This window comes from Ochotona princeps, chromosome 3, assembly GCF_030435755.1.
Source record: "Ochotona princeps isolate mOchPri1 chromosome 3, mOchPri1.hap1, whole genome shotgun sequence".
In the NCBI taxonomy this organism is placed as follows: Eukaryota; Metazoa; Chordata; class Mammalia; order Lagomorpha; family Ochotonidae; genus Ochotona; species Ochotona princeps.
In genome coordinates, this window is record NC_080834.1 from 62262613 (window position 1) to 62285071 (window position 22459).

The 22459-nt window shown below is 35.0% G+C and overlaps 1 protein-coding gene across 2 annotated transcripts in view; it reads left to right on the top strand.

Annotated features, from left to right (window-relative positions):
• The window catches only part of EPHA3 (EPH receptor A3), a 317639-nt gene that overhangs the window by 255246 nt on the left and 39934 nt on the right, over window positions 1-22459 (top strand). For both annotated transcript variants that reach the window (XM_004596564.4, XM_012930186.3), the window contains exons 8-13: window positions 1865-1967; window positions 2641-2708; window positions 8377-8502; window positions 10144-10329; window positions 18326-18387; window positions 19979-20188. In XM_004596564.4, coding sequence (XP_004596621.2) covers window positions 1865-1967; window positions 2641-2708; window positions 8377-8502; window positions 10144-10329; window positions 18326-18387; window positions 19979-20188 — 755 coding nt within the window. The remainder of the gene's footprint in view (window positions 1-1864; window positions 1968-2640; window positions 2709-8376; window positions 8503-10143; window positions 10330-18325; window positions 18388-19978; window positions 20189-22459) is intronic.

The window sequence follows — 22459 nt, forward strand, 5'->3', positions numbered from 1 at the left end:
AAGCTCCTGGTTATAACATGCTTGTCCCATATTAAAGTGCTTAAATTTGATTCTTAATCAGGCTACTGATTCTAGTTTTTTGCCAGTGCACATCATGGCAGTTCTGATGGTTGAGTTTTTGTCACTCTTGTGACAGATCTGGACTGAATTCTTGCTCCTGACTTCGGCCATACATTGTGGGTGGGCATGGCATTTAAAGTGTGAACCCATCCATGGAATCCCTTCTCTTTTTTTTGTCCCTTCCATCTCCCCATTCCTTAGCTTCACAAATATATAAATAAAGATAAAAATTAATATATATATATGTAAGCTAAGTTCATAAAATCTACAAATTGTAAGAGCAGATAGAATGTGACTTGAGCTATTTTATGGCTCCTTACCTAGGTGAATGAATGAATGAATGAATGAATGAAGGGAATGTTTACTAAGACAGAAATATAGGAAGAGCTCTTCTTGCCACATCTATTGAAGTCTGTAAGACAGATATATTACATGCTCTTTGAAAAACAGATATTTTTGCTGCACAACAGCACAAACTGGTTGGAGACTTTGTTGTAGAATCCCCTCAAAGTGGGTTGGCTAGCCTGATTTATAGAAAGTCAATCAATGACATTCGAGTGGTGAAGGAACACAGTTACTACAAAGTGCAGGGCAAGGAGCCAGACAGACATTGCTTAATTCCTAGACTCTCAGAAAAGTTAGAGATGAAGGTACTGATAGACTGAAATTGGGGCTGAGTTGTCTGTGCAAGTTTCTGGTTACTTGGTGAGCTCTTGACCTTCCTTTGACTGGCCAGTGATGGCCTGTTCTTTAAGGAATTTGTGATGGTCAAGTGAGCTCCAGTTGTCTGGCTGGTCTTATAAATGTAGTAGCTACATTGTCTCCAGAAATTCTCCTAGATAAAGGCCTCCAGACAATCCTATCCATCAAAATTCTTTTTTGGTTTTTTAATATGTGTTTACTTATTTCACTGGGAAGGCAGATTTACAGAAAGAATAAGAGTAAAATCTCCCTTCTGCTGGTTCACTCCCTAAGTGACCACATCAGTCAGAGCTGAGCTAATCTGGAGCCATGAGGAGCCTCTTCCAGGTCCGCCATGGGGACACAGGGTTCCAAGGATTTAGGACAGCCTTCACTGATTTCTCAGGCCATGAGCAGGGAGCTGGATTGGAAGTGTAGCAACCAGAACATGAATCAGTGCCCATATGGGATGCTGGAATTTGCAAGCAGAAGATTAACCAGTTAAGCCATTGCTCCAGTTGGCCTCCCAGGCCTCCTATCATGGTTCTGATCTGCAGAGAAGCAGGTGACTCTTTGGGATTAGAACCTGGTAGGGTCAATTGTGCCCCTCTCTCAGTATAGTGAATTCCTTTTGACAAAGATCAGGCCGGAGCACCTTGTGCTAAGGGAGATGGAAAGGAGGTTGGGTGTTATTGTTAAAATTATTGGGGATCATTTTCAATATTAGAGGCAAAATAAGCTAAACTAGAAAATCTAATGATTTAATTCTGGATAATCTCTGCTAGTTCTTTGTGTTGTTTTGATAACTTGTTGTTTATGCAACACATTTTAGTCAGTTCATAACAAAGAAAGTCATTCTACTGTATTTCCCAAATTAGCCTGTATTTGATACTATGGAAATAAATTATTTAAACTTACTACTAAAGTAAAAATTTCCAGCAAATTATGGAAAACTACCTATTTTTCACTCTAAGTGAAAAACAGTTTCGTCAAATTTCAGACATTAAATATTTCAGGTGAAAGTAGAATTCATACAACGTAGATGCCAACTGTTCCATGTAGTTATTGGTCGCTATAAGGTGAAGCAGGTCCTTCTCTTATGTTTGTCTTTTCCACCTTACAGCTTTTTCCATCTCGGGTGAAAACAGCCAAGTGGTGATGATTGCCATTTCAACAGCCGTAGCAATTATTCTCCTCACTGTTGTCATCTATGTTCTGGTTGGGAGGTGAGTTCACAGTCGTGCCATTTGCTTTCATTTATGTTTTCCCTGTTGCTATCCTTAATTGTGGTTAAAAGTGAAAGACCACTCAATAAAAGACAAGCTAGTAGGAACATCTCCTTGCATAGACTAACTCCTTTTTCTCTTTCTTGTTTTCTCCATCCTTGGCTTTGATTTCTTTCACTAAACTTCTTTCTTCTCCAGCATGTATCAGTTCTCTTCTCTCTTTAACACCACTCCTAGTTTTTACTTTTTTTTTCTTTGCAGTTTATCCCCTGTTTCTTCAAATTACCCCATGTTTCCTTGACACTTTCTCACCCAGAACACTGGTAACACTACACAGCACCCATCATTATCAACAGAGGCTTTACCCTTCATTCATTCATTCTAACAGTAGTTGTTAAAAATACTATAAACACATTCTTAAGCCATTGTAAAAAACTGAACTGGCTGCGTGTGCGCAGCAGGGTGGCAACTACGAATCTCCTCATTAGATTGCTCTAGGGTATCCGGAAAAAAAAATACTTTCCATGCAGGCTTTAAATCTGAAGTCTTGAACTTTCACTAAAGCTTTTGATGTATTGAGGACAATTTTTTGTTCTGGTGGTTCATTTGTTCTGACCATTAATGATCATTTGAAATGTGTTCCCCTGTGCTTCCTCCATTGGCTCCCTTCTAGGTTTTGTGGCTACAACAAGTCAAAACATGGCACAGAGGAGAAGAGGCTTCACTTTGGGAATGGGCATTGTAAGTTTCTCAGCTGGCTTCTTTGTTTTGGTTTGCCATTTGAACAAGTGGTTTCTTGTTTTTGTTTTGCCATAGAACTAGTGATTTATAACTGGATAACTTCCCCCGACAAAGAGAATACTAAAATAGTTTTATCAAAAAATGAGTAAATTGAATTAATGTTAGAAGAAGGGAATGCATGGCTTTATAGTAAGCAATTTTTGCATGGCTACATTTCAGCATACTTAAGCTCAAATGGTTTCTGTTCAAATAATTTGCATGATGGGTAGTAGGAACTGAAGTCAGCGCTGCATAGCTGAAATGCAATCTTCAATTTCCTTATTAGTAGTCCCTTTCTCAAATCTAAATTGGGACTTTTCCTAACTGCCAAGTAAATATAAACAACCACTGTTTATGCAAAATGCCTTACTCCATTTTGTCAACCTACTAGGAAAGAGCCTTTAGAATAAACTGTTTATTTAGAAGTTACATGATATCCAGCTAGTAACGCAGCCAGTACTTTCCTCCACATTTTAATGCCAACTGATATAACCTCTTATAATATTTTCTGAGAGAAATACACTTGTACAAAACAATGTGCTTACATCTAAAAAAAAAAAATAACTTGCTTCCCCCTCTGATAAAACAAATCATTCCAGGTGTTTCACTTTTTCCAACTCCAGCTCCACTTAGTGTGGCAATTACCAATCAGTGTGATGTGTTTTCAAGAAAACTGGGACCAAAACTACACTCATTCTAATATACAATCTCACTGTAACTGATACAGTTTTGTGAACATTATGGTCTTTGGCTCTTACTATTTCCTTCTAAAATAATTTTCAAGCCAAAATTTGATCAATGGTACTAAGCTACAGTTTGAGAAGAGGGAGAAATTTTGTTGGTCTATTGCACAGGCGGTTGACTTTAGATACTGATTATGTATACATACTTCAAAACAGTTACAAAAGAACATCTTCAATGTTTGCAACACAAAGAAATGATTTTTGGGGGGAAATAGATATGCTTACCCTGTTTTTACTGCTAAATAATGTACATAAGAATTGAAACCCCATAAATATATGTACATTTTATGGCTAATTACAAAAAGTATTTAAAAATCTATAATCTATTGTGTCTTTGTAGTTATAGTTGCATGTGAAAAAATATTTGTTAATTCTAATAAACAAAAAATGGTACTATGAAAAAAGACCTGCAAAATATGTACTACTGTGCCAATAAAACAGTGCAACAATTTGCAGAATTATTATTCATTTTGTTTCAATCATTGCTGTCATTATGGCATAATTCACACACAAAAAACATAAAATTCTGGCTTCCTAGTACCAGCTCAATACCATTGACACAGTTAAGTTATCACTTGTAAGTCTTCAAACTGTGTGAAAAATTGCAGAACTTTTCCTTTTCCTTTTTTTTATGCTCATTAAACATCGGATTGCAAACATCATGCATACATTAGTCAGACCAATTGCATTCTTGTGCATTTCGTTGTTCTTCATTGCAGTTAGACAGTTGATATAAGCAATTTATTTAGAGCAAGACCATTTTGATTTGCTTCTTTTTATAAATTATAAGTTATTTTTTTCAAGTTCTGAGCTTTGAAACATTTCTATATGCCAGTTCATAGTATCACTACCATCTATTACGGTCTATTTTTCTGCTCATTTTTGGTACAGATTGTTGAAATCCTAATTTTTTTCATATGCCCAGTATTCTTATGACAAACAAACAAGAGCAACATGCTTTTTATCCTAGTTGCAAGCACATAAAGTAACTTACTTGCATCTCATAAACTTTCTGCCTCTTAATACTACAGCTGGTTTATTTCAGACCGTTTATTTGGTATTACTTTAAAAAGCTCCAGCTATGATCTATCCCCTCCAGTCTTGTTACAAATCCCATAATATTCCTTCAAAAGGAAAGAAATGTGTTTCACCTCCTAAGATCCTGTCCCCTTGCCCTATTTGGTTGCCCCTTTTTACTTTTTTTTGTTATCCTTAGGGCAACTCATGCTGGTAAAATGGAAATGTAAATTATTGTGTTTGCACAGAATGAGCTGTAAAGTAGTGCAGCTTAACACGTGTGCATGTGTTTATTATCTGGTTTTCATGACAGAACCCACTTACTCTGTATGTTGCCCTGAATTATTGGTGTAAAGGGCTTATGTGCCTTCCAGCCTGGATCACCTGATTCCTAGAACCTCTGGGGTCACCAGTTAAGCATTTGCAGCCAAAGCTCCCACAGTGAACAGACTTGGGATTTGTGTGCGCTTAGATTTTACTTTTTCCTAAAATGTGATAATAGATGGTGAAGCATGACTTTTTCTTAGTTCATATCAATAAATATGATTGTCTTTATTTGGGAACAATTGTTGAATTTTCAAATTACTGAGCAATACATGATATTCTTTAAATCTCACTAGTATTGAAAAAAAACTCTGAAGCATGCAAGGCTTGCAAAAAGCCATTTCATACTTAAAATGCAGAAGACATTATTCTTGACAACTCGCTTAAAAATGTGTTGATTTTGATATCGGCAAATCACCTCGGAATTAATTTTGGTTAAGTTAAGCAAGATAAACATTTACAGACATTTACCAAAAACTATTTAGTTTTACTTTATATTTGAGATGTCATCTTTCTTCATCAAAAAGGAATGCAAGATTTTGTATCTTACAAAGTAGAGGCAAATCAAACTGGAAAATGCATCAGCAAAAATATTTCAATAAGCTTCATTTCTTAACTTATGTAACATTTCTTATTCTATAACAAGAACAATGTGATAGTTTTGTTTAAACTCCTTGTTTTAAGAATAAAATGTTTCAGGTCTGAAACATACATGAATATTAATAAGTGTATGTAAATACTTTTAACAATTAAAATACTAATTGTTAGTAATCCCTACTACTTATTAGGCACTATCTGTATAACAGGCACATGAAGAATAAGTTTTCAAAAGCTTTCTCTATCTGAGACTTACCTTATTCTCTTTACTAAGCTATCCATTATAGAAGAATTCCCACTCCAATTCTGTGGATGCAAATGCAGTGTGATTTTCTACGCTTGGAGAGTACTGACTTGTTAGGTAGTGATTTCCTTGTAAATATTCCACACTCTGTCTCAGGTTGGAGAGCAGCTGTTTCCACAGCCGCAGCGTCAGCACCAGGAAGAAAGCGAGGGTGGGGTGTTAACTTCCTTCAATGTCCTGCATTCTCATGAGGCTATAGCTAATGCATTTCATAGACTAGATAAAGACAATGGACTTTGTCATTGTATGACACCTAATTCAGTTGATTGACACTTTGTTGATGCTGTGTATCCCTCCCATCAATTCATTGCTTCATTTATACCTCATTTATTCTTATGCTGTTTTCTCGTGTCACTTAAAAACCCATACAAACTTCAAAGGAACACAAATGATGATGCAATATAATCATAACATGTATGCATTTGTCTGACAGTTCAACAAACTGGTTGTTGTCCCAGAAACACTGATATCTTGGAAACCTCAGCCTAAGGTCATTGAACTGAAGAATTTCCAGACCAGCTTCATCTGTTGTCTCTACACCTATTTAATACAACCTTCAAAATTAACTCAAAGGCCTGTTTGGTCAATATAGAACTTCTATTTAAAGAAATTCCTGGCTCCTGGATTCAGATCGACTCATCTCTGGTCATTCCAGCTATTTGAGAAGTAAACCAGAGAATGGAAGATCTTTATCTCTCCTCTGTGTAAATCTACCTCCCTCGTAAAATCCATTTTATTTTTTTAGATTTATTTACACACATATATTTCCATATATATATGCATTTCTATATATTACACACACACACACACACATATATATATATATATATATATTTATTTATTTAATTGGGAAGATGGATTACAGAGAGAAGGAGAGACAAAGATCTTCTGTCACAGATTCATGCTCCAAGTTGCTGTGATGGCCGGAGCTGAGCTGAACTAATCTGAAGCCAGGAGCCAAGAACTTCAACCAGTTGTACCATGCAGTACAGGGTCACAAGGCTTGAGCCCATCTTCTTTCGCTTTCCCAGGCCACAAGCCAGGAGCTTGATGGGAAGTGGAACAGCCAGGATATAAACCATTGCCCAAGCATAATCCTTTCCTATTCAAGGCAAGGATTTAGCCACTAGACTATTATGCTGCACCCTCTAGTAAAATCTTAAAATAACAATAACAATAATAATAATAATAATTTCCAGGCTTGGCATGGTAGCCTAGTGACCAAAGTCTTCGCCTTGCCTGTTTCAAGAGCTACTCCATTTCACATCCAGCTTCTTGCCTGTGACCTGGGAAAACACCAGAGGAAGGCCCAAGTCCTTGGTATCCCACATCAATATGGAAGACCCAGAAGAAGCTCCTGACTTTGAATCAGCTCAACTCCAATTCTTGCAGCTACCTGGGGATTGAACCAAAGGATGGAAGATTTTTCTCTGTCTCCTCTCTGTAAATCTGATTTTCCAATAAAAATAAAAAGAAATTTCCATTTGCTACACAACATTTCTTTCATTGCAAAGTGTCATTGAACAGAATAATGTCTGTTTCTATGTGTTACAGAAAATTAAATAATAGTCAAATAATTTAGATTGATGAGTTAAAATGTTTATCAAATTAGTTCATATAAACAAATGTCAACAATGTTACTATAATTGCAGGCAAAGGCAATAATATTAGTAGAAAATGTGCAGGAGTTAACTTGCAATTTCCTTCAATACCTGACCATGTTTCTGTACTTAACAAACACCATACTCCCTGTTTGTTAGTTTTTTCTAAGAGAAAGATTATTGACATCCAAATTGTCCTAATGTGTTATTTTTCCAAGTGATACTGCATCAAATTCAAAGTAATTGTTCCATAACACTTTTCTTTAATATTCTGTTTAATGAACTTCTTTATTCTTAAAATAATTTGGCAACAAATTATGTAGGATATTTATATTATATTGACTATATGATATATACTTGGCCTTTAACTCCTTAGCATCATTATTAAACAAATAGAATGTAGTTACATTGCTTTCAGTTATATGATTTCAGTTGATTGATATTATGCTGATGCTGTATAATGGTGACCCATATAGTATGAAGAAGACCTACAGAACAATATTGGAAAAGGTCACGTTGATTTGGCTGTTCATAAGAGCAGCATGATGCAGAACAGAAAACATGGCACTTGTTCCCTTTTATTCCTTGAAAGCATAGCTGCTTTTACAAAGTTGTGCAAATGTTTTATGGTTATATACTTCCCTTAGTTGATATTTGGTTATTACAGTATTATTAGGAACATAAATTATTAATAGGGCAATGAGGATTTTTTCATTCCCACTATTGGTAGTAATTTCTCAGCTTATTCAGTTCTGTATTACCTTTCTAAGCTCTCATTCCTGAAATGCCTATTTTTGTTCTAATCGTTTTGCAGAAAGAAAAAAAAACTCAATATAGTGGTTCCCTAGCTTTTTCATCATGGGAAGGGCTACTTTTCATAAAACGTTTTACACTTGGTCAATATCTGTGTTTCTGTGGTATTACAAAATAAACAAAAGATCCTTCTTCTAGTAATAAAAATTTAAACCAATATTATTACAAAATTTGCTTATTAACATCATTCGAACAACTATGATGTTAACTTTCTTCCTTTTCTGAAACAGTAAAACTTCCAGGTCTCAGAACTTATGTGGATCCACATACTTATGAAGACCCTACCCAAGCTGTGCATGAGTTTGCTAAGGAGTTGGATGCCACCTGCATATCCATTGACAAAGTTGTTGGAGCAGGTAAGCACCACACAGTTATAACCCTCTTGCTGACCTCAAATGCCTGTCAGAGCAAAGAATGTTACATGATACTGCTTAGTTCCTAAGCCCTTGTACATTCTCGAGGAAGGTGGTATTTTCTGATTTCATGATCAAAGGCAAGCAGTGAGTATTTAATGGAATACAGTGTTTTCTAAGGTGCCAGACTTACAGACCCACACATCATGGCTGCCTTTTATTTATTACATTTCAGAGGCAGCACACAACAGCTCAATCTTCTCTCGGATACGCTGATTATGTATCACAAAACCTATTTCGCTAAACTGCTGTAACAAGATAAAAGTGCTTCTTGCTTTAAACAAGTCTAGTAATGGAAATGTTTGATTTTTCACTTTTGCAATGCATTTGAATCAGAAGAACTAATAACATCAAGCAAATTGTGTTACTTTTTACATAAATGTAATCAGAATTATGTTGAGTAGTTATTTTACGTAGCAAGAAGTAGTCCATTTTAATCCTTTCTTGAATTAATGTATGGTTAATTTATTTGTATTAAAACTTTGTCTACATAGCTCCTTGTTTTAATTATTAGTCCACAAAAAATTCAACAGCAAACAGTTATGAGAGCAGCTACATATTTACAATAAAGTTTCAATTGTGCACAAAATATCAGTACTTTACACACTAAGACTCAACATAAGAATGGCTATAATACATACAAAGATATGGCAATGAAGTCACTATTCAAAAACAGAAGGAGCGGTCATGATAGCTCAATTGGCTAATCTGTCTATAAGCATCAGGATCCCATAAAGTAACTCAGGCAGTCATTTGAAACAGCATTCAAGTTGCAGCTCTGAGCTTCTGTATCGATATGACCCTTGGCACTGGGTCCTGGCTCTGATCTTAAATTTAGATTCTGATTTATGTACACCTTGGAGGCAGAGTTGAAGGCTCAAACACTTGAGTTCCTGTCACCTATGTGAAATGCATGGGCTTAATTCTGGGACCATGGTGTCAGTGTGGCCAAGCCCAAAGCTGTTACTGCAAGAACTGACTGAACCAATGGATGGAATACTGTCATGTTAGCATTGTTCTCCCAGAAGCTGAAAGATATTTATAGCTAGTGTGTCAATAATGCAACACACCAAAATCCCAGCAAAATCAATTCATAGCAGATGCTTTTATTCTCATTTTCAGAGCGCCTAAGAGTATGGCCAGATTGACCTTTTCAGTAAAAACAAAGTTAGTTTGAAACAACCAGTATTTATCCAAATATCAGTCCATAAAATCCTTGATGGCCTGTTGACTGTCTTGAGGTTATGGTAGCTATGAGAAGTAGGGAGAAAAATTACACTAGATGCAGTTTTCAGTTTTATTCTTTTTTCACATTGCATTATTCATTGGACAGTATTTTAAAATACATGGAGGCCATTTTCCTCCAGGATATAAATGTCCCGGAGTTTCCTAGTGAGCATCGTCTTCTGAAGTGATTTGTAGGTCTACAGCTGTACATTTTGTGAGTCAAATGCATTAATAAGTGAAATCATTTGAAGGAAAAATAAGGTGCTTTCTAGCAGGTAGATTTTATTATTATTATTATTATTATTATTATTATTATTATAAGGCCTTACATTGTGCTGCTGTTCTGCATTCTAACAGGGGAATTTGGAGAGGTGTGCAGTGGTCGGTTAAAACTTCCTTCAAAAAAGGAAATTTCAGTGGCCATCAAGACGCTAAAAGTGGGTTACACAGAAAAGCAGAGAAGAGACTTCTTAGGAGAAGCAAGCATAATGGGACAGTTTGACCATCCCAATATCATTCGACTGGAAGGAGTTGTCACTAAGAGTAAGTAGACGTAAGAGCTGTTTTTCGTATTTTGACAAGTTGTATCTGAAACAAAATTCAATGTTTCCAGAATTTTAATTAAAAAAATAATTGTTTTCCATTCTAGTAAAAACATCAGTTTAGGGTTAACTGGCATTTTATTTTATTTTGTATTTTTTGTAAAGATATTTAGATAGTGTATTGGCAGTGCTATTCTAGATCTGAAAAATACTAGAAGTGCTATTATATATCTTAAAAATGTTCTACATTTTTTAAAAGTAGAAGCTAGACATTGAACTATTTACAGATATACTAATTTTAAGAAAGGTACAGAGAATTGTGGAAAGTTTTCTTTTATGTAAACTAACAAGGAAAAAACAATGACTCAATTTTGACAGGAACCCCCAGTTAGCTGACTTTTCTTTTATTGCTCACTATCTTGATTTAAACTTTGAAACCTTAAACCTGCCTGCTCTTGTATCTTTACGAAAATTATCAGCACCTTGGGAATATGTGTGAGTATAAAGACCAGGATGGTAGTAGACCCCGGGCCTATTCTGAGGTCTCTGTGGATTCCAAATGGTTCAGATGTAGGATCCCAAGAGGATTTTTGGTTGCACTGCGAAAGCTCTGGCAAACAGCCTGGGACAAAGATCCGCACTTCTTTCCAAGATGGTTTCTCCATCCAGGCTTAGGAAGGATCCTAAGAGGCAGATCTGTGATTTTTGGCTCCAATCCCAGCGAAAGCCTGTTGAGAATGCTTTGAGACTATAACCTCTTCCCCCATTATGAGCAATGGATAAAGAATAAGCGAAATTGGCAGCAAAACCCTAAGAATGAAGGATGACATATAGCATGGAATTTGGCATCCCTTTTAGGGATAACTCATTGGCATCACATTCACAAACTCAATGGCTATCAATAGACATTATTCATTATGTTTTTCACAATGTTTTTGCAAACGTTAACTAGAAAACTTTCCAAATGCTATTAATTCGTACTCTTAGTTTAGTGGGACTAAAGCAGCATTTCATTCCTCACAAAAGCATGGTATAACTGAAAAATATTTTGATTTCTTTTTGACTTTTCATATATATAGTTAATGAGATTGAGAACTTAATGTGAAACAAATTAAGTATATGCTGGAAGCCCATACTGAGTCTGATGAGTTTTTCTTTCCTCTTCCCTTCTTGCTGTCTTCTGTGTCTCTTTCCTTCTTCCTTAATTCTAACAAGCATGCAAATTACCAGTAGTAGTAGCCATTGGAAATGAATGTATTGATCTTGCTTCTTCAAGGCAAAAGCATGCTGTTTTTAGGCATACAATATATTATGTATCAATGGGACTGTATTTAATTAATTAATTTGAAAAGAGAGAGGTAGAGAGCTCTCAAATACTGATTCACTTACTAGATTCCTATAATATTTGGTGTTAGCCTGAGCTAAAGTTAGGAGCTAGGAAATGGAAATTCAGTGCAGATTTCCCATATGGGTGTCACATACCCTAATACTGGAGCCATCATATATAGACATTGAGGGTTCTTATTTGCAGTAAGCTGGATGCAGAAGCCAAAGTTTGGAAGTAAGCATTTTAACCAGTGTGTTAACTGGAAGGCCAAATGTCTGTAGCTCACTATGTTTTGATTGTGAGTCAGCTCTCTAGTATCATGCAAGACATTTTCAACAAGTCATTTTTTTTCAAAACTTGAGGGTCTCTGAGTAAACTCATTTGTACCTACACAGTCATTCTTTGACTCTCAATTCTCCATTTACTGAGTGCATTAATGTGCCTAACACTGTGCTATGTGATTAATTTTATTTTACTAGCTCCATTTCAATTATGAATGATAATTTATTTTATATTTGAGCAAATAGTAAGTGTAAAGGACAAGTAACTGGTCTTGCCAGAAAGTGCTAGACATGGCAATAGAACAATTTGATTGTAACAAGACAATTTGATTGTAACAAGCTTCCAGTGTTTCTGTAAATCATACATGTCCTTTATACCTACAACAAAATGTAATTAAAGAGGACACCAATCCTTGCTATTTAATGGGCAATGACTAAAATAAATCATAGTAAGCACAACACTGCTTGTTCATTGAAGGCTATAGGAAAGGAAAAAGGAAAGAATCATCGAGGGATGTGGAGGATGAAAACAGAAGGAAGAAAGTAAAGGAAGGAACACATGGAGGGAGGGAGGAAGGGAGGTTTTGCTTAATCGATCTTTCTTCAGTGCTTAATTGATTGAATTAAGTGTATTTTTCAAAGAAGTGTGACTGCTTGAATTACCTAGGGAGTGGTAAATAAACTGATTCCATTGTGGTACGAAGAAAATCATTACCTAAATTAGCCAACATGTACAAACAAGACAAACAAAAGTCACCATCAACTAAACATCAGCTTCCAATTCCAAAAGTCAACCATTTTGGTTCTAGTATTATTAGTTATTGAAAGCACCATTATAATTTGTAATTTTCTGTAATTGCTTTCACAGAATGATACATAACACTAAAGCATAAAATTTGTGTTGAATTTCTTTAGAATTTATAATTACATAATTTAATATCTATCATGGCAATCAAGGAAATCCATAAAATAATTTGTGTATAAGACACACAAATGACCTTTTAAAAATTATAGATAGGGCCCGGCGGCGTGGTCTAGCAGCTAAAGTCCTCGCCTTGAAAGCCCCGGGATCCCATATGGGCGCCGGTTCTAATCCCAGCAGCTCCACTTCCCATCCAGCTCCCTGCTTGTGGCCTGGGAAAGCAGTTGAGGACGGCCCAATGCATTGGGACCCTGCACCCGCGTGGGAGACCCGGAAGAGGTTCCAGGTTCCCGGCTTCGGATCGGCGTGCACCGGCCCGTTGCGGCTCACTTGGGGAGTGAATCATCGGACGGAACATCTTCCTCTCTGTCTCTCCTCTGTATATATCTGGCTGTAATAAAATGAATAAATCTTTAAAAAAAATTATAGATAATATGCATTAAGATCTTTTTCAGTTCTGATAAGTAATATTCTAGTATTTATTACAACCATTTTATTCTTAGGCTAAGAGTTCTAAATTTAATAGAAATCCCTGGTGAAATTGGCACTGTTTAGAACACAATTTAGAAGTTGTATTTCAATTGTTAACACAATAATTGTGTCTCCAGATGTTATTACATCATGTCCTTTGCTGCCTAGGACTATTTACTTTTAAAATATTCTATGTGTGGAGTTAAAAAGCTGCACACTCACACACCTACACACACACAATGACTAAAGATGTTCAGAGACTGTATTTTAGTGATTTAATTGTTTTTAAAGAAGAGAAACAAATAAATTACTATCCAGTTTAAAAGCTATAGATATGAGTTCCAAAGGTGATCCACCCTGAACTGTCAAAAGATTTCATGCAGATCAAACCCTGCACAAGGGCACTTGTGCACTTGGAACATAGAAATAACAGTGTTACATTCCTAGTTCCAGATATATTAAAAATGAAGTTAGGTCACATTAGAATACATCAAATGGTCAAATTCTTGTTGGTGTAACATTTCTACCAGCTAGTATAGGCATATGGAAGAATATTGTTGAAAGTAACTTTTTTTTTGCTCAAATACAACTATTTTCCTGTATTTGAATTGAACCATAAATAATTTTAAGCCTGATGGTCTTAAACAAGAGACTGTGAAAGAAGCTCTGATCTTAAAGCTGGCAGAAACCTGGGGGACAGTGTCTTCTCAGAACTAGGTACAAACATATGTTATCAATTTTAGTTGAAGTTCAAAAGGCTAGGACTTGTTTTTAACAAATGTATAGTATTTCTGTCATCACATCATTATTCAAATGATGCACAGACTCCAAGAAGACCTCCCATTGACCACTGTCCCACCTGTAAAATGGAATGAATTACATAAGGTGATATTAATGTGTTACATTCTTTATTTTTAGAAATTCAAAATGCCATACAGATAAGTTATAACAATGTATGGCTGAAAAAAAATGTGGAAAGACAATTGTGAGGATTTTTCATAATTAAATATACGACATTGCTGAGTATAACCACAGGATCCACTTAGCATATACAACTAAGTCATTGGATTGTAATTTCAGGTTCCCTTCCTATAGGATAAGGAAACGTTGATAGAATAGGACCTCATACTTAAATAACAATGCTGAATTATTGCCTGTTTCCTTCTCCTAAATGTGTCCTGGGTTGTCTCAAGTTTTCCACGCTCCATAAGAGAATACATTTGTTGCATTTGGGTTATTATGAATTTTCAGAAATCGCTTGTTGAAATCACCTTTTGATCATTGTGACTACACAAATTGTTTTTCTGTATCAATGACTGGAGATTGATAAATGAGTTCAGAACCTGACTAAGTGCTCACAACAACCAAACGAAAACAATAATGGATGGGCCTGATGCTATAGCCTACCAGTTAAATCCTTGCCTTGCAATCAAAAGGATCGTATATGGGCACTGGCTTGTGTTCTTGTTGCTCTATTTCCCATCCTGCTTTTGTGGTTTTGGCCACTTGGGGAGTGAAGCAATAGACGGAAATTTTTCACTCCGACTCTCCTCTGTGTAAATCTGATTCCAACAAAAATGAGTAAATCTGAAAAAAAACAAAGGTACAGATGTATTGAAAAAGAAGACAGGGTCCCAGCGTGGTGGCCTAGAGGCTTAAGTCCTCGCCTTGAACGAGCCGGAATTGCATATGGGCGCCGGTTCTAATTTCAGCAGCTCCATTTCCCATCCAGCTTCCTGCCTCTAGCCTGGGAAAGCAGTCGAGGACGGCCCAAAGCCTTGGGACCCTGCACCCACATGGCAGACCTGGAGGAACTTCCTGGCTCCTGGCTTTGGATCGGCACAGCACTGGCTGTTGTGGTCACTTGGGGAGTGAATCATCGGACGGAAGATCTTTCTCTCTGTCTCTCCTCCTCTCTGTATATCTGACTTTGTAATAAAACTAAATAAATCCTAAGAAAAAAGAAAAAGAAGAGAGAATGCTACTTATAGATGGTTAAAGAAATTGGTTCATCACTGTCCACTGAAGTTTTCTTGAGCTAAAATCACCTGAGTTATAAATCAATGCAGTGTTGATTATTTTTTCCCCATCTATTCAGGAGTAAGGGGAGGGAAGGATACATATATATATATATACATACATATATATATACATATATATACACTATATATATACATATATATATATAGAGAGAGAGAGAGAGAGAGAGCGAGAGAGAGAGAGAGAGAGGCTAAAACTGTAAGCTAGCAACTCAGTTCAGGTCTCCCACGTGGAGTGGGAGGCACCCAAACACTTGAGCTCCCCCTGATGTTTCATAGGGCCAATTTTAGCATGATGCTGGACTTAACAGTGGGACGTGAGCATTGAAAACATGCCCTTAAGTATGGGAATAACAGACTTAACTTTCATTGAGTTTGTTGGATTCATTCAGATGTGTTCTGTGATCTTGGAGGCCGTGAATGGTATGGATTCTGTGAAGAGGTGGCTGATTAATTCATTTGTAAATAGATAACCACTTGAAAGAACTTGAATAAAAATACATTGCATTAGGTGCAGACTGTTATAAAGCATTTCCTATGACACTCAATGCATTCTACACCTAGTTCTAACCACTGTTGCACTCTTTTCCACATTTATCATAATTGAAATCACAAGGGAAACTTAGTCAAGGTACTGCTTTCCAGAATATTTGTGGCTCATTTTATTCTTTGTGTGTAAAGCCAGCTTGCAATCTTTGAACTTAATACAAAGCACATTTCCAAACTAGTTCACTTTAACTGATGTGTTTACAAATACCTAAATTATAGAGTTAGATGCAGACTGTTCTGATTTCTGAGTCATCATGGAACTGTGGCTTAATTGACTGGCTTGATTTTTCAGCTACTTTTATTTCCCTTGAAAAAACATTTTCATAGACACGCTGATGAGAAATGAAATGGTCATAAAACTGGAAACCGGAAGAGGGATGATAAGCAAGATCCCAATAGTATTCAATGTGCTCTATTTAGTGCATAAAGGTCAATGTTATTGGTAGTTGGCAATAAAAAGCAAAATATCAGTGACTATATTAAAAGTGTATATTGAATTTCAGTAACATACTCTTATTATTTTCAAAAATTGTATTAAGGAAAAAAACTTAGAAGCTGATAACAGTATATGGAGTCATGTAAATGCAGGATTTTATTCATTCATTCATTCTTTCATTTATTTCACTCAGTTAAGGTCCGAGTTTTGGGACCAGTCTTCTAGTGTCTGATACTAGTTCAAGAGAAATCATCATTTCCATGAAAATGATGAAACTTCCTTTTCTTCCTGAATATTATCAAATCACAAATTAGTTAGAATTAAAAAAAACTTTCTGGAAGCACAAAACTTTGCCTAACATTTTCAAATGAATGTCATATAGGTCATGTGGTATACACACACACATATACACACACATATTTATAAATAAGTTTTTAATGGGAAACACATAAAACTTGTTAACTGTAACATAAATGTAAATTATTTGCAAAATTTATAGAATTATAACGTTTTTTCTCATTTTGATAAATAACATATGGTCTTCTGGGATATATTCAATTTATTAATGTAGCATAAGTAACTAATTTAGCCTCTAGGATACTAATTCACTTATGAAAGTAAAACACATGAAAAAAGTATTGTCTAACACCAAAAAATGGTAGACTAACCACACAAAATAAAGGGTTGACATAAGGAAAAAGGAGTATATACATTCAGGTACATGTGGTTATTTCTTATAAAAATCTATGACTTGCTCAAGACCTTTCCAAATATTCAATTAAGAATTAATTCATGCCTTAAGATCTTGGAGGAGTGATTTTTCTTCTTGTAGCATGATGAATCTATAATTATAAGTGTTACGGCAACAATAAAGTCAGAGAATTATGGTGTGATAAGATGTGCATGCTGTAAACTCAGAAAGAGCCAGGCCACTGCTCAGATGACTAACTAATGGCATGCGCTCAATGACTTGGCTTAATGCACAATGCTTTTAGGTGAGGAAGCAATAAAATGAGGATAATGCATAATCTTAATGGATAAGGAGGTTGTGAAAATTAGGTGGTGTAACATATATCATGTGCCTAAACAATGCTACATAATTCAAGTTATGGAAAAATTTTTCTTACCACGAGATTACTTCAACAAATTCATAAAGTGAAAACCCAAGATGTGTTTTCATAACTAACAAAGTGTAAGGTCCACAGCTGCAATGTAAAGACACAATACACTGTCCCAAAAAGAAACAGTGAAAGATGCATTCATCAAACAACAATTCTAAGTAGACTGCAAGGTTCAAGTAGAACAAATATTTAACTACGGATGATTATTTAGTCAATTGCCAAATGTCATTTCTGTGTATTACTTCGAGTTACATTATCCTAAAGATAGCAGCACTTGAGAATTGTATTCTAATGTCAGGTGGTCAAAATGATAATGTAACTGTAAATGTTATGATGATAACTAGAAAAAGAATTAGATTAACCTCTGTGACTCAGTTCTGTCACATGAAAATAGAAAATGATACTTAACAAATTAATATTTATAAAAGTAAAACAATATTTGTGCATATTTTAAATTTCTGATTCTCTTTTGTGCTTTAAGACAGAGATATATGATTTTGAATATTAGCTGAGATAGTATTAATCCAAAGAAGGGAACATGTAGTTTGCCCACCAAATTACATGCAGAATATAGTCCATTTTGATATTCTATGATATAGGAGAAATGCTGAAAAGCAATATGTTCTTATTTTTATAGTATCATTTTTCTGTGGAACTTAAATCTTTGGAAATTTTTTTATTGCAACTTTGTAAAATGAAGAGGGTGGTAAAGTTTTTGCAACTTTATTTCCCTTAATTGCATTTATGTGTATTCTATGTAATCATATGTTCCTATATTCATGCATTTCAGCTTATTTGTTGAATTATACTAAAAATTACACATTAACTTATTGATTGCCATATATATTTAGGCAAACCAGTTATGATTGTCACAGAATACATGGAGAATGGCTCCTTGGACAGTTTCTTACGCGTAAGTAAGATGTTTTATATATGTGTATCAGTATATATTCATAAAATTTCTGCACTCTTGGAAAACTGAATTAAAAGATAGTTTATATTTTCCATGAAATTTTTGATATACATTCATATATGGGTGGATGGAAGAAAACATTTGAAGTACTCCCTCATTGTGTCCCACACAAGTAGTTAATCTAAACTAAAATTGAAATTTAACATCATGGAGTTGGTAAAATTCTGTTGTTTAAACTTGCAGCTATGCAAATGTTGGGTTCATATTTTAATAGCAAAATTTGTCAACTATTCATTCTCTTGTATTACCAAGCTTCATACCAGTTATAACAATAATGAGGGTAAAATAATCCTTAAGTAAAAAATAAAACACCATGTTGTAAAGCAAGCTTAAGTCTGTCATAAAACAGACTCTCCACCTCTCAAGAGATACCGTCTCCTCAAAGCATAAGCACCTGCGGTAATGCTAACCTAGTTCTTATTTTTGGCTCTACATTTTCATGGCTTATTCATACGTACATACATATATAAATCAAAGTGCTGGCATTTATCAGCAAATTTATAAATAAATAATTTCATGCTTTAAATTTAGAAGTTTTATAGCTTTATATTTGTCAATACTATGTTGCAATATAATATTTCAACAAATGTAAGATTTAAAGAAACAAATTGTCAATCTTCAAAACACTTCCAGTCGCTGGTGACTACAGCTGCTAAGGAAAAAAACATAGACCCTTTCCTTGGGTGTACTAGTTCTACAGACATTGAGGTCCATGGTACAAAAGAGACAAAAATTTTGACCATGGAGGAAATTCCTAAATTTTCTCAGAATTAGATATGATGTATTTCATCCTAATATTTACTACCCAAATAAAAATATAGTAGCAGTCACTTTCATAAACAAGTTTCCGTAATAAACATCTCTCAGATCATTTTAATAATCTGTGTGTTACATGTTATGAATCTGTTATATTCCCTTAGAGTCTTTGTCTGCAGTATAATTAGACACAGATTTCATGAGTGTATCATCTCTACATAATAAATGACATGCTTTCAATCTTAGATTTGAAATGTTTCAAACCAAAACTATGCCTTTGCCTCTTACTGCTTTTTGATTTATTACCTAGATTTGAGGTTTTGTAGAAATAAGCATTCCATAAGTATTTTCATGCATTATGAACTATGTGATAATTAAACTGTTAGCATCTAATTATCAAAATGACTTTTATAATGTCTTAGCAGTAAAAAAGAAAGAGACTGAAAATTCAAATAAATAATGACCAACTTATAATGGCCACAAAATATGTTCTTTCTATTGTTCTTGACCTCAGGGTTTTGTGTTTTCTTTCCTGAGATGATTGCTTGTCATGTATAGATTAAGACAGGCCTAGTTTTGATTCTGAAGTCAAAGAAAATTAAAGCTACTTCTTGTTACAAAATATATGGACACCATGCTATTTTATTCTAAGCTTGTAACTATCTTGGTATGGAGGGCTTAGAACTAAATTCTGCTTGGAGCATCTTAACCAAGAAAAGATGTGACTTGCTGATATAGAAAAATACCTTCATTGTGCATTTGAAATGCTTCACAGAAACACGATGCCCAGTTTACAGTCATCCAGCTGGTGGGGATGCTGCGAGGGATAGCATCCGGCATGAAGTACCTCTCAGACATGGGTTATGTTCACCGGGATCTCGCTGCTCGGAACATCTTGATCAACAGTAACCTGGTGTGCAAGGTTTCTGATTTTGGCCTTTCACGTGTTCTGGAGGATGACCCAGAGGCTGCGTACACAACAAGGGTGAGTATCCTTCGTCTTTTGATTTATTCCTGTGATGTTTTCTTGTGAATAGAAATATCAACCTGAATTGGCTTAGCAGTTTTTTTTTCCACAAAAGGAAAATTTACATGATAAAATTGGAATGTTGTATTTTGGTGAAATACAGGGTCATTATTTAAAGAATGAATTATGATATTAATGTTTCAATTTCAGACACTGATTTAATGCTTCCTCTCAGAAGTGGTAAAGAGCTCACATAGCAAAAATTATGAAATTTTTATGTTTCCCTATCATTTTCATTACAATTATGTCACCTTGGATAGTCAGTATACTGATGCAAGTGTTATGCAAAAATTCATGAAAATAAATGTTATAGAAGGCTATGCATAGACACTGTGCATTTTTATTATGAAAATGTTTCACTCTTCCACTAAAAGAAGTATTTTACAGCTTCTCTTGATATATGCAAATGGCCAGTTTCATTATTCTTGTGCTTTGGGAATATTACTCAACAAAATAAGGATTGTTTGAATAAATAAACCATTGTGATAATTGGGTGATAAGTCTGGTAGCACAGATTAATATTACATGAATAACCTGTGGGTAGCATATACATTCAGATACACTGAACAAAAGGGTAATTTACATTCTGCATTAGATAGAATGTCTTGCCTTCTTTTTCTCATCACATTTTTCAGGGAGTGGCATGAATTATAAATTTTTTGAATTTTTCGTTTTTCAAATTTTCTATTAAATATTTTAGTCTCATTTGAGTGTTAGCCAATACATCTTAAGGGTGAAACTGAGTATGGGGATACTTCCGTATATTTGAGAGCTTCTTTATGCTTGCACAGGCTGAGGAATGCAAGCTTAAATACACAATCAATTTCTCTTCCTGTTCGTTTGTAAATGTCTAAACGTTGACTCCTGACTTTCTTTTTTCTTTTTTAAGGGTAGTGTCCATTTGGCATAATGGTTATTATGAAAGTCTTGTATTCCATGTGAGAGTGACTATGTTAGAATCCTGACACTCCTGCAGGTTGCAGTGTTTTAATAATGCAAGTCTTGGGAGGCAGACGCTAGCTCTCACAGTTGAGTATCTCATGTCTACAAAGAGATCTGGATGGAATTTCTAACTTTAACTTATTCCTTGCAGTTTAGGCATTTGGGCGAGTGAACCAGAGGATGAGAAATATCTGTCTCTGACTCTTGCCTCTCATAAAATGAAAAAACAAAAATAGCAGCAAAAATAATCAACCTTGACAGTGTAATTATGAACAGCCAAGACCTTTATCATGCACGCTTCTTATAGTCCATTAAAACGGAAGATACTTACAATTCACATTTCCCATGGGAGAAACTTTAGTGAGGGTTTCATAGATTTGTACTCAGTGTTCCATTTCCTGGGATACTTCTAGATACATTGATTCATGGATTTGTTTCTTGCCATGGGATTAAATATTACAACTTTTTTGTTGTTGCTATTTTCAATTATATTGTACAATACACTGAAATTACTAATAAATCTACGAATTCTTTAATATGTGTCTGTGTAGAAATATTGCTTGTAACACAGTGCACTGGGGTAAGCATAAAAGAAATTTTGTCTTTTAAGCATTTGAACAGTTTTATCACAGGGCCTAAAACAAAATAGCTTTGAATGTTCAGAAAATTGAAAAATCTGAAATACTACTTTAATAGCACTGGTTTAGTTGGCGTGTCTGCTCTGATGTCTACAAATGTTGTTCAGCCAGTGTTTTTTTTAAATTTCATGCTTGAACTGCAATTTCATGAAAGTTACATATGAAACACATGATCATACATTTGCTATCTGGAGGAAAATTATTTAGTCTATTCCCTGCTATTTTACTTTCCGTGGATATCCTTTATAACCTCTTACATTAAGAGCTTATAGCAAGTCAAGGGAATGATCATACTTAATCACATTGTCTTTGGCACAGCAGGAACATTATTAAAGATGTGCTTATAATTTTAGAAAAAAGTACTTAGTAAAAGGATTTTATATGAAATGTTAAACATGTGATTATTCACCCTATAGCCTATGCCATATCAATTATCATATGATAGTATCCTTGTTTCCAACACTGATCCTGATTTCTAGGTTACTCAGAGGAACAATTTATGTGGCAGAAACATGAGAGGTTCTTGCCATTCTTTGCTGTGTATTGTTGATATTTAGAGCTCCACATACACTGCTGGTGATAGGAGATCCCTGATGACCAAAATTTCTGACCTTACTGTGAAAAGCTACTGTTACTTAAAATGCTTCTC